The following is an 18,736-nucleotide window of genomic DNA, read 5'->3' as shown; positions in this document are numbered from 1 at the left end:
ACAAAGATAATTTATTTGGACTAAAAGTTTTAATCTACATACTGCTGGAAAGTGTTTTTGTAGAACATTTAGATGATTTCAAATATTTTTCTTTTGAAGCAAGTCAGTATTGAACTTTGTTACTGTGGTCAATGAGGAATCACTTAATTTACCTTTTTTACATAAAGGAGAAGCTTTATTTTTTTTTTTTTCTTTAACTATGCATTTCTTATCTACTCCATAAAACACCTGGGCAGTACTCCTGTATGTATCTCATTCTACCTTTGAATTGGGTAAGAGAAAGATAATTGCAGAAGTGAGAGTATTTGGCTACTGTTGTGTTTCAGTTTGCACATCAAAACTTGTACTTGAGGTTATGTGTATGTGTGATGCTATAGTAAGATAGCTTGATGACATTCCAGGGTTTGTTTTTTGAAGTGTTATCAAGTCCTGTACAATGTGGTCATCACCTCAGGATGTGCTAGGGCACTATGGCAGGATTATTCCTTCTCGTCAGCTTCTGAGTGAATCTGGCAGGAGTCCCTGGGCTCTTGAGGATTTTGACGGTAGAGGGCAGCAGAAGCGGAAAGAGCTTGAGCTCTGATTCCAGCTGACTGTCACATGTTACCCCATGCTGACTATAAATACGCTTCCAGTTAGTTTTTTTTCTTCGTTGTGATCAATAGAGACCTGTTGAAAGCCTTGCTTCTGTTGGTTTTCATTCCTGAGTTGACGCACTTTCTGCCCCAGAGTCACCAATGCCTTCAAGTCACAGTGGTAGTATGAATGTTTTACTTAATATCCTTTTTAGTAGTTTAATAGTCTGTTTGTTTAAATTCTTTGATAGTTTGGCATTCTAGAGCATTTAACAAGTGTAATTCTTCTGTTTTGTATGCGGATGATCACTGAAATTTGAGGTGTTTCTTACATGGGTGAAATTAACAATGTTATTGAATGTACGCAGCCCTGGTAAGGAATTGTGTTTGAAGACATAGCTTTTCATGTTGTGTGTGGCTGAAATACTTTTTGTACCAACATGAAAATACAGATGTCTAGAAGAAGGGACAGATGGTGACTCTTTGCCGTGAAAAATTCTCAGAAGGCTGCTGCATTTACCAATATGAACTCTACTTTTTGTGCCCCCAGAGGAGTAAGGCTTTTTCAACTGTGTTTATTCTAAAATTTGTCATAATTTTGTTTTCTGCTTCTTTTTTAGCTGATCCTTTTGACCCATTCACAATGTCATCAGGTTCAGAGAATCAAGCCCTGTCTGGTCCAGACCTCTTTGGGGACTTTCTTAACCCAAGCTCAACATCTACAGCTAGTACAGTTCCTTCCACACACAATTCACTTCCACCTTCTTCCAGCTCAGATTTCTTAAATTTAGGTAAGTGTGCTTCTGGTGTTATGTTTCTCAACGGTTTCTGCTGCTCTGTGAATTTGTCTTTCAGCTTAGTCAAGGTGGATTAGTGTCTTAATAGATCCACTTGTTGTGACTGCTGTTTTAATTAGCTCCATTTTCTGGGAATGCAGATACAAATGTACCAAGTAGCAAGGGTTCGCTGTATAATGTCATGCTAATATTTATGATGCGAGAGGATTTCTAGCATTGCTAACCTTCTGTTAGGAGCTGGAGCTTCCTCTGAGAGCTCTTAGAACTGAGGGTACACAAACACCTGCAAACTTACTTTCTAGATGGCAGAATGCTATTTTGATTGTATTCAGATTTTAAAGATTTTCTGGAAGCCTTGGAAAAGAAATCAGCAAGCCAAGTTAATAGTATAGCCAGTTCTTAAAATGCAAGCTGAGGCTAGCTTGGACCTTCTTGACCTGAATGCATTCTGGTAATGGACTTAGAGTACATTATGTAATACTCTAATCTTATTTGTTTCATTTAATTTCTCTGATGTATTCTTGATGAAGCCTTTTCCTCATGCATTTATTTTAAAATCTATTAATCTTTAAACAAAAAGCTTTGTGATATGTTCGGTCTTCCCATATCTCCATCCTAAGCACGTTATTTCCAAAGTGTTACTAAATAGAGCTTCTAAGCATGCTCATTCTTTAAAAAGAAACATACCCTTGCAAAAATGTTAGAGTGGTAGAGCCAGAAGTGTTGCTTTTAAAATCTGACTTTCAGAGAAAAGCATGGGTCCTCTCCATAGGGATTAGAGTTCTGGTCAGTCTGTAACAGCTCTTCTCTGCTGCTCTTTCATCCCCCACTGTTGCCCTGCTCCTGCATAGGTGCTTCCCATGGGATACAGTCTTTCAAGAACATGGATCTCCATAGGGTACAGTCTTTCAGGAACAGACTGCTCCAGTGTGGGTCCCGCGGCAGCTGCAGCTCCTGCCAGGAGCCTGCTGCTGTGTGGGCTTCTCTCCATGGGCTGTGGCTTCATGCAGGGCATGCCCACCTACGTGGGGTCCTCCATGGGCTGCAGTGTGGATATTTGCTCCACTGTGGTCTTCTCCATGGGCTGCAGGGGAATCTCTGCTCTGGTACCTGGCGCACCTCATCCTTCTCCATTGACTTTAGCGTCTGCAGGGCTGTTTCTCTCACACTTTTCTTACTCCTTTAACAGCTGCTATACAGCGTGTTTTACCATTTCTTACATAAGTTTTCCCAGAGGCACCACCATCTTGGCTAAGGGGCTTGGCTGTGTCCTGCAGTGGGTCTGTTGGAGCTGGCTGTGCCCAGCATGGAGCAGCCCAGGCCTCTCCTTACAAAGGCCACCGCTGAAGACCCTTACTTATAAATTGGAGGTAGTTAGAAATGGTGGTATCACATTCCTCACCCTGAATCCAAGACTGTTATCTTCCCAGAGTTTATTGCATATGGTTTTGAATTGCCCCTTCTTGTTGGACAGTCAATCTAGTTGACCTTGCCTCTGAGTGATGCAGTCCAAGTGTTAGCTACAGAGAAACTGGATAAAAAAGATGCAGTATTTGCTTGGCTGAGATGAGGGCTTCCTCCGTGAAATAAAAGGCTGGCCAGCTGATTGCTCTCTCTGCCATGTATTTAAGCATTATATTCCAACTGTGTCTGATTCTACTGAGAAGATCCCACTTGCTGCTTTCTTTGCAACATTTTTCTTCTGTCCTGTAGATACAACTAAAACATACAGCTGTTACTATATACTTGTATAGTTGCCAGTTTTAGGTGTGACGCTATTAATGTCACTGTATGAGGTTACCAAACAGATGATAATTTTCTTATGCTCAGTAGAAGATTTGATCAATACTGATCCATGGAGCATCATCTCAGCCAAAATCTGCCTCACTCCAGAGGCAGGGACCTTTGGAGATTATCTAGTTGAACTGCTCAAAGCAAGGTCAAGCAGAGCAGGCTGCTGAGGACCTTGTCGTTGCTGATTTTTATTATTTCTGAGCATGCGGACTTTACAACCTCTATGCGCTACCTGTGCCACTGTTTGACTACTCTTAGAGCAAAAACTTCTTATGTTTAAATGGAGTTTCCCGTGTTTCAGTTTATGCCCGTTGCCTCTTGTCCTTCCACTGGGCAGCACTGAGAAGAGTCTGGCTCAGTCTTCTTTATTTCTTCCCATTAAGTATTTATATACATTGATAAGATTGCCCACCCCCAGTCCTTCTCTTCTCCAGGTTAAACAATACCAGCACCCTCAGCCTGTCCTCATATCAGAGGTGCTCCAATCCCCACATGACAGAGAACCCTTAATTTAAGTTGGAAAAATTGTTAAATGTGAGTTTATCTGCCCTCTAAATGTTTACCTGCAACCTCAAGGAAACCACGGTCAATGTCCAGCTGTTAGTAACATTTTAGCAAGTACAGAAGAAAAAGAAAAAATATTCTGACATCTGACTTCAATGCTTATTGTTTTATGCTTACTCTTTCTGATTTTGGTTGATAACTTGCACCCTGGTAAATGCATTAGTGTACCTGCTATTTTAATGTGATTTTTGGAGCTTTCTGTCAACGTAGAGAAAAGGCACTTAAAATGGACCCATCTTCTCTTCAGTCTACCATTTCACAGTGATTTCCCAATATTTCACTGTTGCCAGGCAGGCTTTACAAACCCTTTGTAAGTGGAGGAATTGGGATAATATTTCATGCTCCTTTATGTTTACCTTTCAGATGACAGGTTTTCTATTTATTTGAGCCTTTAGAATTCCATTCAGTCACAGATATCAGTTTTTCGCAAGGAAGTTAGGAATATTAACAGCTATAATACTTTTAATATGAATGAGTGAGTGTGAGTGAAAGGACATGATAACTAGTAATTGGAGAACAAAGGCAAATGAGAGTGTGTTCTCAAATGATATATTTGGAAGAATTGTGTTGAGCGAGCAGAAGAAAGTGCAAACATGAGGTCATTAAAGTGAGAAACAACTTTAAACTCACTAAAAATAAATTGGTAGTAATGTTGGTGTTCATTCAAAATAAACTGCAGCAATGAGATATGCTGAATCTGCTGTTGGAGCAGTAATAAGTGTCTAGAATTAAATTTTAGTGATGGATAAGCTTTCTTTGGTAGTAAGCAATTACTAAATGTCTATAGATACCAGGAGAAAAGCTGTTTCAGTGAACAGAAATTCAAGAATTAGAATTTTAGGCTTGTATTTCTCAATGTGGCTTGAAATTTAAAACAGGAGTTTTAAAATGTAATTGCAATTTGTAGAAAAGGTAGTTCTTAAAGAATATCTGGTCTGTTAAAGCATTCTGTCCTGTAATATGACAATGTTGAGCAGTTGCTGCTAAACAGCACTATATTAACAGGGTAATATAATTTTCTGCAAAAAGCTCTAGTAGTTTGGCAGAGAAGCTAGTAGGTGGGTTGACTGTTCACTCCAGAATTGATAACCTTTCTAAAGTGGCCGCACTTGCAAACACAAGCTATCATTTGTAGCTCGAGGAGTATCCATTTTTCCTTAGTAGTTATCTGTTCAGTGAGCATTTTTGAGAACATAATTGGGGTATGCAAGTAGCAGGTCATCTCTAATGCAAGTCGAGTCAGGAATGTGTTTCCCTCTGTGAGAATGAACTGATCTGAGCAAAAGATAGCAGGAGATGTGGAACGTGATCAAAAGAAACTGAGTGACCAATGTAGTCTTCTCCTGAGTAGAAGTTAGTTTCTGTGATGACTGCATTCTCTGTCAGGCTTTAGACAAGGTTAAAAAACCTTCCATCATAATAAACCAGCCTCTTGGTTCACAGAAAGTCCTATTGTCCTCTGTGATTAAAGGATTTCCTGTAGAGATGACAAGTTAAATAAAACCTAATGTGAAGTTGCATTTGGAATACAGTAAAACGCAGGTCTCTTACTTTGGGAAGCTGGAAAGTGTGATCTGATTACCACCAACTTATTCTTACATCTTAGCTTGATTTGAGCAGCGTTAGTAAAGAATTATGCCCTGACCTCCAGTGCTTTACTGCTGTGTGGCTAAGGATTATAAACATGCGCATTAAAGAAGAACTAAAGGGACAAGCAGGTATGGGTCTGCTTGCCCATGATCTCAATTGCTTCAACTTTTGGAATATTTAGCTATGCTTCATGTTTTACCCTTTCTGTAGATATTCTGCTCCTTTACCTTAAGTGTCTGTATGAACTCCATTGTGCCAGGTTACAAAAATAAGGGATTCAGCATGTGATCTTGTCATACCTCTTCAGAATATGTAGAAGTCAGAGTATCATGTTGGTAATGCTATTTCTTGATGATAAAATCTATTGTAATGCCCAAGTTGTACAACCAGAAAGAATATAGCATAAGAATAAACAGTTCCAGGAGGAACATTTTATCTGTTCAGTGTGCTGCACATTGTACTCCATTGTTTCAGATTTTTATGGTAGGTTTCAGATTTTTGTGGTAGAAGTGTAGTGGATGTATGTGAGCTTGCACTTTCATAGCAAATTTACTGCTGTACATAGCAGTAGGCTACTCCTTGCTTTCTTCAGGGTGGGGGAGGTGATGAACTTCACTGCTCTTAAACCAGGAGTTGTAAAACACCTGATTCACATAGTGTGTTCTCAATCTTTCAGATGCATTCAGCTGTAGTTTACTTTATTCTTACTTCTCTCAGCTTGGTTTTATCATAGTTAGTTCCGTAAGTGGTGGTAAATTTCGTCATGCCCCTGTAAAAATCTTGTAATAGCAGAGATCATAAGCCACAATTATTTCTAGCTTAAAAATCAATACTAATATTAATTCAAGGCCCACTTAACGTTTGGGAGTGGCATACAGTACAGCAAATTTCTAAACTGGTGAATAGATGCTTTTGGATACTTTGACGTTTATAGCCAGTGACACTGCTGTGTAGCAGATAGCTGGGGTCCTGAGTACTGAGGCAAATACATAGTGTTTCTCCCATGGTTTCAGAGGCAGGGGCATGAGGCTTAAGTCTGAAGAAATGGCTGAAAACTGTACTACACCTTCAGAAGATGTTGGCAGCTACTTTGTGCATTTTATTCTGATGCTTTCCTTCACATGCAGCAAAGATGACTTTGCTGTAATACAGGCTCTTGTCAGACATTTGTTGCAGAGTATTTGGTCTGCTCTCTTTGCAACTGTAAGATCTAAGTATAAATAGAATTAGTGGACTGAGGTGGTGGAGGGGATATTTAATTTGCTTCAAATTATTTCCTCAAATAGGATAAAATAGCTTCTTTGATTTGGTATCAATATTCAGCATGTAAAGTTGAGAAGCTGAGAGAAGTGAAAAGCCATGATGTAGCAGTCAAAACATCCGAAGTATCAAAATGTCGCTATTTTTGTAAGGATGGTTGGGCTAGCTTTCCAAACTCTAGGTCTTTGAAATGTCTTAGAGTACCACTAAACATACTGGTTTTGCTGAAATATCACCTCTCTCTATAGCACAGACTGTTGTCATAGCATCGAAGGGGTTGTTACATTCAAAAGCTGTCCCGCTTCACTGTCTCTACAAGCTGTGCTCAAAGGGAATGCTCGGCTGGCATGCAGCTTTGAGTGTTCCATACCTACGGCCTCTCATTCTGAGGATGGCTCACCTCATACTATGTATGAGTGAGAAAGGGGGGAATCATTTGCAAGCGTCAGGGGTTGCAGTTATAACCTTATGTTTGATGTGACACTTTCTAGAAGTTAGTGGAAGCACACTTGCATCCTTTTGAATGTGACTGTTTCATTATCTGTTTTCAGTTGGCATGGTGGCTTTGCTTTGCACATAGAAAAGCAGCTTTTATCCGTGGAGCTACTGATTCTCAATCTTTTCCCAGAAAAGATCACTCTTCCTGTATCCTGCTCTTTAATTGCATGCATTCATTCATGGGTTGAACCGAAAAGGGCTATTAGTTTGTCAAGAACTCCAGCTCCCTTTGTCACATGAGGCCTGGGGTAGGCAAACCTGCAGTTTGAAGTGACCTGGCTCCACCTGTGTAGCACCCAGACTGCTGAGTGATATGGAGCACATTTTCGTGAAGCACTGCTGCTTTCTGGTTACCTGCTGTGTTGTCAGGAACAGTGTGCCCTGAAGCCATCCCTTAGCTAGTCCTTTTGCCCAGGAGACTTAAGCTGTTAAATTTGTGGCATTGCTTGTGCATGAAAGTATCTTCTCTATGAAGTGCATGGGATGTGTCAAATACAAATGAAGGAATTCCAGTGGTAAAACCCTTCTGAGTCCTGTTGAAGACTGCATGACTGTGTTATGGAGGAATTTAAGCAAGCCATGTAGTTAGGCATTGTAGCTGACAATGTTCTATTGGTATTGGCAAAAGATCCATTATTGTGATTGTTTCCTTAAAAGAATAATCAAAAGGGTTTCTTTTTTTTCTTCTGTAGGGAATCTGACACCAGAGCCACCTAAAATACCATCTTCTACAAGCCACCCAGATCTCTTGGGTGGATGGGATTCTTGGGCAGATTCCTCAGCAACCAGCAATGTAGCGTCACCACAGTTGAAGCCTCTTTTTGAAGGTATTATGAAATGAAATTCTTCTATTAGAGGGAATAAGAAATACTCCAAACCTGGTCAGTTTAATCACCTGAAACTGGTCAACATGTCTTCATGCATTTTTGCTGCTTTGCTTAAAGGAGTCTATGCTCTTGTGTTTAAATACCCCGTTAGTAAGGCACTTGTAGTTTTTCAGAATAAGTTCAAGACAGAGGAGCCAAATAGTTTCAGTTGTCTATAGTAATGGTGATTCTTGTCAAGGTAAAAGATGTCATGGAGCAGAATGCTGGGGAGGTTTACACAAGGTGCTGTGGAAATAGTACTTTTATTCATTCTCTCAAATTCCAAATACACCAAGTACATGATAGTGTTTTCTTGTTATACAGGTCAAGCTTTTACCACAGGGAGCCAGACCAGTGTGTCTTCAGGCCTGTCTTTCAGCCAGGCTAAATCTCAGAACTTTGATCCTTTTGCTGATCTTGCCAATCTTGGATCTGGTCTTCCAGGTAATATCTTACTTTTAAGAGCCTATACTTAATGCCTCTATGGTTTAATTTGCTTTTTGTGCCAATAAATGTAACTGATAGCTAATATAAAGGGAAATGTTTCCTTTTAATTGTTAACAACTAGCTTTAGGCAGTTGCTGAGAACAGACAAGTAACAAGATTGAATCTTTACAGAGACTGTGTGAAACATCCAGAATAATATTCAGAAGATAATCACAGCTGTGATTTAGAAACAGTATAAATACTTAATGCTTAAGAATCTAGTTGAGAAGGTAAGAGAAACCAGGAGTTGTGATTCAGTAACTAGGCATGAGGTTTCTTATCTAGCATTGATACTGTGCCGTGAAGGATATTAAATGAAAGCTGGATTAAATTCTTTGTTAGATCCAAAGTGACAGTTGTGTCCTTTTAAGTCAGTACTTTCCTTCGAATTCAGTAGGCCTTCATAGCTCTGCTACTCAAATCTGTCATATTTGTAAGATGATCACAAATCAAGCCCATACTTGTACACCAATACCATGAGCATTATGAATGTTTGTCAGTTTGCAGTGGTGTGCACAAGAAGTTATGTAAGATGAGACACATTGCAGAGTAACACTTGTCCCAGGATGTTATATTCATGCCAGACTCAGGAATTAGCCCTGCAGCCTTCTCAAACAGCATTAAAACTAAGGGCAATAAAAAGAGCTGAGGTCCTTGCATTTCAGGACCACACTGCCATAGCAAATGGCTGATTTGTAGCTGTTAAATATGACTAGCTGCCAAGAGTCCAAGGAATGATTTGGAACAGCCCATAGTTGCTGAGCTGCTGAATTGCAGAAATGTGTTTTTTCCCTTAGCTTGGAGCTGACAGATGTTTTATCCTGTTGCCTTGGCAGTTAGCATTGTGTATTGAATTGAGTGCCTTCTTGGTGAAATTATCTTATATAAACACAAGGTAACATACAATGTTTGTCTTCTTTATGTTGCCTGTGCATAATTACATGCAAAATTCTAGTGTTGAAGCAGTATCAATAAGGCTGGTCTGCAGTAAACAATTTACAAAAATTTTCCAGTTTAATAATTCATGTTAATATGGACTCGTTAAGTCTATAGATAGTGTGACAGTACAAAAATAACTTGGAGATGTAGGTATAGTGCACACTGAACCAGTGGAAGAAATTGTACTGATTTTAGCAGGATTTAGATCAATTCATTAGTCTTCCAGGTAACTTTCAATAGGAAAAAAGACTGCATTAAAAAGTAGCCAGATACCACTGTGCTAGTTAACCTTCTCAGGCTTGAACTGAATTTTCAGGGAGTTGTAAGAACTGGAGTTTAGAGTCGGTGTTGTATTTTTCATAGGAGTCTTTTGGCCTTCACATACAAGTCATTATTCTGGAAGACGAGTTATGAGGGTGAAGGCTGCTTAATTGGGAATGCTATATAAGCAGAAAAGAAACAATAGCTAAAGGTATTTAGTAGTAGTGTATTAGGCTTGTGGTAGGATACCAGTAGTGTTCTGTGATAGTTGGTTTTCTCACACTCTTCATTTCTAAGAATGAATTTGTACCAGAAAGTAGGAGTGTGGTGTTGGAAAAGTTGCTGCTGATAGTGAGGCATTGGCTTGTCCTACAGGAAGAATTTGTTGGCCTTGAAGACTGAAATAATGAATGTAGAATGTTTTTAAAGAGTAGGACAATGAGATTATTTTTCACTGTGCAAGGTCATGTACTCTGACTAGTAACAGGGATTTTTTTCTGTAAATTTCACAGGTTAGAAATGACTGAAGACTGAGTTGACTATGCAATTAGGTGTTTTAATGAAAAAACAGTGCAATCCTAGATTTTATCAGGTCTCTTATTGCAATACTAGGTTTTACGAGGTGTGGTATTTAGAGCTATAGTATGGTATCTTGTACATGGCCCTGGGGAGACATACTCTTGTGTAAGCTGTTATACCTATGAGTGGAAGCTACAAAAGAGAGCTGTCAGGAGAGCTGAGGTGTGGGGAACCAGTTCTGAAGGAGGAAACTGAGTTTACATTGCTGTGTGTACCCAGGCAAGCTTGGTTGTTTTTTCTAAGGCTTTAGGGTGAATAAAAGGGGGGAAAAATAGAAACAAGAACATGTAAGTTTAAACTGGCTTGGGATATGTTTGAGCTGAAAGTTAGGTTCTAATCATCAGCAGCTGATTAATAATGTGTGTGGAGATCAAAATACTAATTCACCTTCCTCTAAGAAATAATGAGATGGGATCATGAGTTTGTCATTCAAGACCAAGTGATAAAGATTTCAGGTTTTGAAGTGTCAATATTTCATTCATATTACACTTCCTGGCTGGCTTCAGGTGTGGGACCATGTTTGACCGCTAGTCTTGAATTTGTGTTCCATCATTTTTAGGGAATGCTTCCAACATGAAGAGGTCTTAATCTGTTTTAGGATGCTGTAAGTGTGGTATAAAACGTTTCTTTTCCAAAAAATCTAGATGCATCTAAATTCAGTTATCATGCTATTTTTTATCCTATGGGTATATGCAGCTTGTCAAGGGAACTGAGTTTCTAGGAATCTTTCCAAAGGAAGTCAATCAAGGGCAATTTAATGGTGACTTGGTTTAGAATTAAAAAAAAACAACTCAGGTTTATTCTCATCAGTGAGACAAGCAGCTGAATAATGAATTTAAAAGGTTGGAACTTTTTTCTGATCGATTTGTTTACAATGAGTATTGTAGAGTGGAGAAAAGGCCCTGTGTGTTCTTCCCAAAGTGAGTATCGGGTGAAGCTGCTAAGCAGTATTATTTATACTGGTTTAATGAAGGGAAATGGGATACTAAAATTTGAGTCAATATTGTGTTGATGGACAGAAGCCTATAGATCACACCAGAGTGATTACAGCAATATCTCCTGCAGGCTTCAGTGCTCTTTTTACTCATGTGCAACATTCCCTGATAATGCTACTGTAGAATAATCTTCTCATCTTTCTTAAGCAGTAGTGCAAGAAGTCACTGGAGACTTTGAAAACATTCATTTGAAAACATTCTCAATATATTACATTTTCTTCATCATATCATTAGTTTTTCAGTGTCTTTTGCATATTAACAGACGTTGAAGTGTGATGAATTGGGAGGCAGAACTGTCACTGCCAAATTATTTTGTGGCCTTACACATGCCTGGCTGATCAGACAAGAGCAAATGCTTCTGCTAAAACTGACGGTTGAGAACTTGAGTTGTAAGAGACCGGAAGACTTTCAGCAATGGCTCTAGCTCCTGCCATCCAAGTTACTTGTTTATAAGACTTCATTTTACACACACTTTCTCTTGTATAGTGGTATCACTGTAAACTGTGTGGTTAGATGTCAAGACCAAACTGTCTGATTTGTATTAAACAGGTGACAGGTACCAAGCTGAACAGCTAATTTAGTTATTTATTGTTAGGTTCCTCCAGTGGTGGGCTCTCAAGTAGTGGCTTTGGTCAGAAGACTGTTCCATCTCAGAAGTTGGGAAATCAGTGGCAGAAATCCACAAAACCGCAAAGTGCTTCATGGCAGTGCCAGACTAAATCCAGCACAGCAGCTAAACCAAATTACACAGTAAACTTCAGTGTTATTGGAGGACGAGAAGAAAGAGGAGTCAGAACCCCAAGCTTTGGTAAGTTTTCTGAAGGCATTACTTATAACGGCCTGCGTGAAGTTAATCAGATGTGCTGTTAACTGCAGAAACTCTTGTACCTTGATCTTTTATTTACGTTTAGGTTGTATCTTAGTAGAAATCAGAAAAGAGCTTGGCAAATCTGGTGTCCTGCTTTTGCAAAGCTACACTAGAATACCACAGAGACAAGCTGACTGTGGCCCAGATATTTGCAAGTCTGGGCATAAAGTCTCAAGGCTACATTCACTCACCCACATGGGTACTGGTTTTGTATCACTGGGTTAGAAAGGTAAACTTGGTCTATCCAGGGAGAGATGGTTGATAATGTTGCTTCATGCTAGTCCACTTGTGATACACAGGTAAAAGGATACAACGTTTTTCTTAGCTGAAGAATAGTAGCTAGTCTTACAAGACTGAGGTTAAACTTACTGGAAATTCTTGTGTTTCAAACAGGGATGGGGATGGGAGCAGGTGGAATCATTCTTGGAACCAGTCTTTAAGATGTTCCAACCAAATAGGCAAACCTAGAGGTATAGGGGTGGGAATGGCCTCTTCTACATTAACCTTCTTTGAAAATTTTATTTTCCTGGTGTGTTGGTATTAGGATTATGCCTCCCTTTAACTGGCGTATAAGTGAACAGCAGGTAGTAAGTTGAAATGATTCTGTTGATCTCTTTCTGGAAAGAGGTGACAGGATGGAGAGGCAGTGGCATAAGTTGCAGCACTGGAAAGTCTGACTGGAGAACAGGGGGAAAAAAATTCAATTAGCATGATGAAATGCTGAAACGGAGCAAAAGATGTTGTGATTTGTCATCCCTGAAAACAGGTGGACCTCAGCTGGACAAGGACCTGAGAAATTTACTAGTTGTTGTGAGTGAGGATTGGACTAGATGACATCCAGAGGCCTCTTCAGAATTCAGTTATTCTACAGCTTTCTAAAATTTGTTGGTTCTGTAATAACTATTCATGTTTATATCTTATCCCTTCATTATTCTGCGTAAGTTTCAACCTATTTAAGTGTGGACTACATACATCTGACTAGAGTATTGAGTATGTGGTCACTTGAAAAACTGCTGCACAGCAGTTAGAATTACTTTACAAAGGAAAAATGGAAGCATTTCCAAAATCATGAATAGGTAGATGTGTACTCCCTCAAATCTACTCCATTTTTGAAAAAAGAGAACGTGCAAGTATTGAGTCACATGTATGCACATGAGGTTATCTGTTCTGCTGGACTGAATGCTTGTCAGTGATCTCTTTTATTCCTATTCTTCTGTTCATCTTGTGGTGTTTATCAAGCCACTGAAGGATATTTATCATGGTAGTGAGAATGTCATGCAGGTGTATCTAAGTGCAATATATTTCCCCCATTAATGTATTGTCCTATGTAACTTTTCATTTAATGTTTTTTTTTCTCCTTTCATAGGTCAAAAGCCAAAAGTTTCAGAAAATGACTTCGAGGATCTCTTATCTAATCAAGGATTTTCAGCTAAATCTGATAAAAAGGGACCAAAGACCATTGCTGAGATGAGAAAACAAGAAATGTCTAAAGATATGGATCCCTTGAAACTCAAGGTTTGTTTAACAGTGATTTTGATTTAAGTGCAAATCTGAGCTTATGCTTAGAACTGCTGGTAACAGAGCAGAAGGATCCAATGACTAACAGAGCAAACTGATAAAGCAGAATGAAATTTTATCTGTATTTAAGTCATATGACTGTAGAAGTTAATTAGCATGAGCAAGAGTCAGTTGGCAATGAAGCAGCAGTGACAGTAGCGCAAAGTGTGTGGATGGAACACAAGTTCCTGTTTTTCAGCTAAGCTTGGAGAATTTAAGAACCTGTTTTCCTGTCAGAGTCCATTTCTTGAAGCCAGAACTGTTCTTTATCTCTAGTGTTTGCAAAGGTCTCCTTAGAAAAGATGGATTTGGCTGATAATACAGAACTACACTTTAAAAAACCAGGCAGGTGAGAATAGCTGTCTTCAGGGTGACTGCTTACTTGCATTTACCAGTTAACAAGTGCTACTGCTGTCCTAAGAAATTACTAAAAGATGCAGTTCTGGAGATGGGCTATAGAACTAGTCTGTGGGGTGCTACCTGATCAGCTCTTCAGACTTTTTATGTATTACTCATTCATAACATGACATATTAATATACTCCCAGTTTTGGAGTCTTTATGGTGCTTTAGAAAAGTTTATGAAAGAAGTTTGGGGGGATGCTGAAATTCATTTTCATAAAGTGTCTTACCTGAAGAGAGCATGCACAGCTTGCATGGGTACCTTTTAACACAAATCACCATAAATGGAGATAAATACAGATTTTCATTTACCATACTCATTGCTGATAGAGGGCAGAGATTTTCATATTGCGTAACGCAGTGTTCAGTGAAGACACTGTATCACTATGTCACAGGGGCTTGAATATTGCTGTTAAAGTCTGTGAAATGGCTGGTTATTCTCATCAACTTTCATGGGGATATCTGAAAGAACACTTTACTTTGTGCACCCCTGCAGGTTGCTTAAGTAAACATTAACTATTAATATGTGTGTTCTGAAACTTCTGTACAAATCAAGTAAGAATTTTAGTAAACTTAACGTTGTGCCCTGACAGGGAGTTCGTGTAATTGTAATGGATGTTTTTAATTACTCCTGTCAATTCTCTTGTCATTAATTTTACAGTGTTTTGTAATATGTAACTATCTTGGTAATTTCTCTTGCAGTGACTGAATTGCTACAATAAACTAATAACAATGAGCTACTCCCTAGTGGCAGATGCAAAATACCACTTTTTGCATGGCTAATGATCTGGGTGCCAGAAAGAAGAATGTAGTAAGACAGTTGGACTTGGGGGGTGAATGCAGCAAAACAGCTGTATTTGAGTCTTAATCTTGTAGTCTTGCACAGAATGGTTATGTCTCTAGTTAGACTAAGAATGCTTACAGTGCTGCGTTCAGTTCTATACATTCTGTTTTTCCCAGATTCTTGAATGGATTGAAGGAAAGGAGAGAAATATCAGAGCATTAATATCCACTCTTCATACAGTCCTTTGGGAAGGGGAAAATAAGTGGAAACCAGTCAGCATGGCAGATCTAGTAACTCCTGAACAAGTAAAGAAGTACTATAGGAAAGCAGTGCTTGTAGTTCATCCAGATAAGGTGAGTGTGTTCCTCTGATCTTCCCTTTAGAAGGAATGCAAACTACTTTTACTACACCATGCTAGTCACTGACAGATGCTGCAGCCTTGCTTCTTGATCGGCACCCTAGATGCTTTTCACTTTGCTTACATTGTCTTCTGAATTTGGTGTCTTACTGCATTCAGGTAGTACAGGATTTTTGTTGTCATCCTGACACAGCACAGAATTCAACAGATAAATGTTAACAAATGAAAGATCCTGTGAAGGTTGTACTGAGCACCAGTCAGTTATGCTGGGTTCTGACTGACTGCTGGCACGTTGGAAGCTGATTAGTGGAATCTGCTTTATTTCTACCAGCTGATACTTCATGTCTTTTAGAACAAATCATCAGTGTATGAAGACTCAGAGGCTGCCACAGCAAAACTGGGGAAAAACCTACTGAACCTCCTTTACTAAACAACTTTACTGGGAACTAGAAAATGTAAACTTTGCTAGAGTAAATAAATTAGCAGTTGAAAAATACTTGATGAATATGACATTCCAGTTGTCTTTTTAAAGTATTTAATGCATTCTGTTGCTGTTTGTTAGTCTCCCACTGTATGAAGGTAGCTTCTTGTTCTGAGTTGTTGCTCTAGGCTGTGTTTTAGATAGAAAGATAAGTGTTGAATATACCTGGTTTAAATTTTCAGGCTTGACTTCACTGGTGGTTCAGTGAGCAGTAGTTTAAGTCCTATGTCATCTTGTATCCATAACAGAGAAACAAGACATTGTTCATTCTTTTCTTAGTCCATCCTTTGCAGTTCTTGGCCATGTGGCTTCCTCCACCTTTGTGGTGGTTTTTCAGTGCTTTCTGTAAGCCCCTTAACACATCAGAGTCAGAACACAGGTCTTTTTGAGGTATTTTCTTCTTCCTTGTTTTTTTTTTCTGCCACTTTGAGTTCAAGCAGTCCCTAAAAATGTCTTTAAAGTACTGCAGCTGGCAAAAGCCAACCAGCAGGAGAAGGGGAAGGATAATGGAGAGGGTTCTCGGGCTTCCCTTTTGTGTTGGAAAGAACCTGTTAAAATGACTTATCTTGTGGGACTGGATCTTTACTAACGATGGGTATTGGGTTGGCCCAGAGGCAGGGCTGCTGTGAAATAGACAGGGAGTCAGGAGCATGCCATCTTTGAGTATGGAGGCAAATGCACAGGAAGTGCTATGTTGTTAATGTTGAATCTTAACATCATTCACAATTGGCAACAGATTCCTCTCCAGGAAATCCTATCCAAAAGGAGTCATCTTAAGTAGTGCTTAAACTTTTTCTTGTACGCTACTGCAAGGTCTGTCAGGAACCAATTCCAAAAATGACTGAATTTCATCATTAACTAATATTAACTAAAACTAGTTATGAAAAGAGCTTGGAAAACTGTTTTTAGCTAAGTTTCAGTTATTTATTAATTGCAGTAAAAGTTTGAACTAATGTAAGGAAACGAAGGCTTTGGCTTTGTTTAAAATACTTGTGGCAAACTTTGGAAAAGATTGGAGAGATCTGTGTGTCTGAAAGATTATATTCACACAGCAGTCTAAAGTTGCTGAATAAGATGGCAAATGTAAAAGGGGTGAGATCTTTAAGTTACGTAATTCCTGATATTTTTTATGCTTCTAATACGTTCTGTTTGTTTTCAGGCCACAGGACAACCTTATGAGCAGTATGCCAAAATGATCTTCATGGAATTGAGTGATGCATGGTCAGAGTTTGAAAACCAGGGATCAAAGTCCCTTTTCTAAAACTTCACCTTTTACAGAACTACTTCTGAAAACTGGACCTGAGCATTGTTGTGACTTTATTGCACCAATGATTTATGAAGCGCTTTTCCATGATTTTAGCACAGTTTCTAATCGTGCACTTAAACGTGGTGATGTATTTCGTAAGATGTAGAGTACAAAGCATTACATAGATGCATTAAGAAAACAGCTGCTCAGTACTTCAAGAAATCACAGTCTGGGAGTAAAGATTTCCTTTCAGTTTTAAATATGGTAAAACAGAATTTCAATGAAGCTCCGTGATTTCTGGTATACTAGTATTAATTATAAATCATTCCAATTTCATTGATCTTTGCTTTACCTCTACCTTCCCAAATTTGTCTGTTACTTTCAGTAGTTTTGTGATCCAATTTTGATGTTTGGTGCCTGTCACCTTATTCAAAGTGCTTTAGTTATCAGCAGTGAATTTGCTTGGCTTATCTCAAACCTGAAGGTGTATATTTTCATCTGTATTTTATGTAATCAGTCTGATAATCATTCTGTAAATAATGTTTTCAGACAATACCTGCGTTTCTTACAATAAAGTAACAGTTGTTTAGCCAAAAAGACACCAAATGTGGGATAGTCAGCCAGGGTTGTTCTTGATTTTTTAAATTTTTTTACATATTGTGAATCTAGAAACAAATCTTGACTTTAAGGTCTGCATGTTCCTGCTGTTTCGTTATTTATTATGAACCTTTGGAAGGCAGTACTATGACAAGTACTTATTTTCCTAGCTCTTTAAATGGTGTCTTTTGCTTCCAATTTCAGTGGAACATTCCTTCCATTGGACTTCAGATGCTCTGATAGAAATAATGTTATTCTGAAACTTGAAGTGTAAGCACAAAACATTTTACTCTGCTTTTATTTTTCTGAGTAAATGCTACATTACTCGTTATCATCTGGAGAGTATTTAAAGTGCTTTAACACATTTTGCTGCATGTCTGAACTTCTTGTATTTTTGAGATATGCATGACATCAGTGTATGTGAAAACATGGGCTGTATTCGTAGACTGTTGCATTCCTGCTCATCTACCTTCCAAGCACTGGCTAGTGCAAGATGAGTAGAGACAAAACTTCATAGCAAAACTTGCCATGTTTTCTTATCCTGTTCAGAAGGCAGTTTGTGAATGAATGCAAATGACCAATGACTGTTATACTCTCTCTAATAACAAAATGCAATTTTCATATCAAGTTTGAAAATGTTGGAAATTAGTGTTGTGATATTAAAGCTTCGGCAGCAGTCTTTTGAAACAGTACAGTTAGACATTCAAGGGGATATTTTTGATCATCTTGCTGTTTTGTACATTTTGCATGCTTAACTGAGTGGGAATCTGTACTATCATCAGAGGTAGCCATTTAGCTGCTAGATCTGTTCTGTTCAGCAATATCTGAACAGAAAACATGAGATTCTAATGCCACCTGAACAGTGTGGTGGATGAGCTTTTCCACTGCCATGCCAACCTGAGAGCTGATGGGTTAGAGACTCATGAACACAGGTTGCAGTTTGTAGTCTCTAAGCTCAGACTGACACAGTTACTTATTAACCTCTGATAAAAGATTTTGTGTATGTATCTTCAGATATATTTAGCTACTGTGATTTATTTTTTTTAAGATGGAAGCCAGGATCAGTTATGGATCAGGAAGGTTATATATTATTCATAGAATCATAGACCAAACCTTAACGATTACCTAGTTCCAACCCCCCTGCCATGGGCAGGGCCACCTTCTATTAGACCAGGTTGCTCAAAGCCCCATCCAGCCTGGCCTTTAACACTTTCAGGGATGGGGCATCCACAACTTCTCCG

General features: G+C 38.8%; 1 protein-coding gene across 5 annotated transcripts in view; it reads left to right on the top strand.

Moving 5' to 3' along the window:
• GAK (cyclin G associated kinase) overlaps positions 1-18,187 on the top strand; it is an 80,402-nt gene extending 62,215 nt beyond the window's left edge. For 3 of the 5 annotated variants that reach the window (XM_030004733.2, XM_041120824.1, XM_030004732.2), the window contains 7 exons: positions 1,196-1,366; positions 7,771-7,905; positions 8,269-8,388; positions 11,800-12,012; positions 13,439-13,587; positions 14,990-15,166; positions 16,812-18,187. In XM_030004733.2, coding sequence (XP_029860593.1) covers positions 1,196-1,366; positions 7,771-7,905; positions 8,269-8,388; positions 11,800-12,012; positions 13,439-13,587; positions 14,990-15,166; positions 16,812-16,913 — 1,067 coding nt within the window. In that variant the 3' untranslated portion in view covers positions 16,914-18,187. Of the gene's footprint in view, positions 1-1,195; positions 1,367-7,770; positions 7,906-8,268; positions 8,389-11,799; positions 12,013-12,115; positions 12,869-13,438; positions 13,588-14,989; positions 15,167-16,811 lie in introns of those variants that run through there. The other 2 variants (XM_030004735.2, XM_041120825.1) reach the window with 2 other exon arrangements.
• Positions 18,188-18,736: the final 549 nt, after the last annotated feature.

The sequence above is a fragment of the Aquila chrysaetos genome, chromosome Z (genome assembly GCF_900496995.4).
Source record: "Aquila chrysaetos chrysaetos chromosome Z, bAquChr1.4, whole genome shotgun sequence".
Lineage (NCBI taxonomy): Eukaryota > Metazoa > Chordata > Aves > Accipitriformes > Accipitridae > Aquila > Aquila chrysaetos.
Note: the sequence above shows the minus strand (reverse complement) of the source record. Positions and strands in the feature narration are given on the sequence as shown.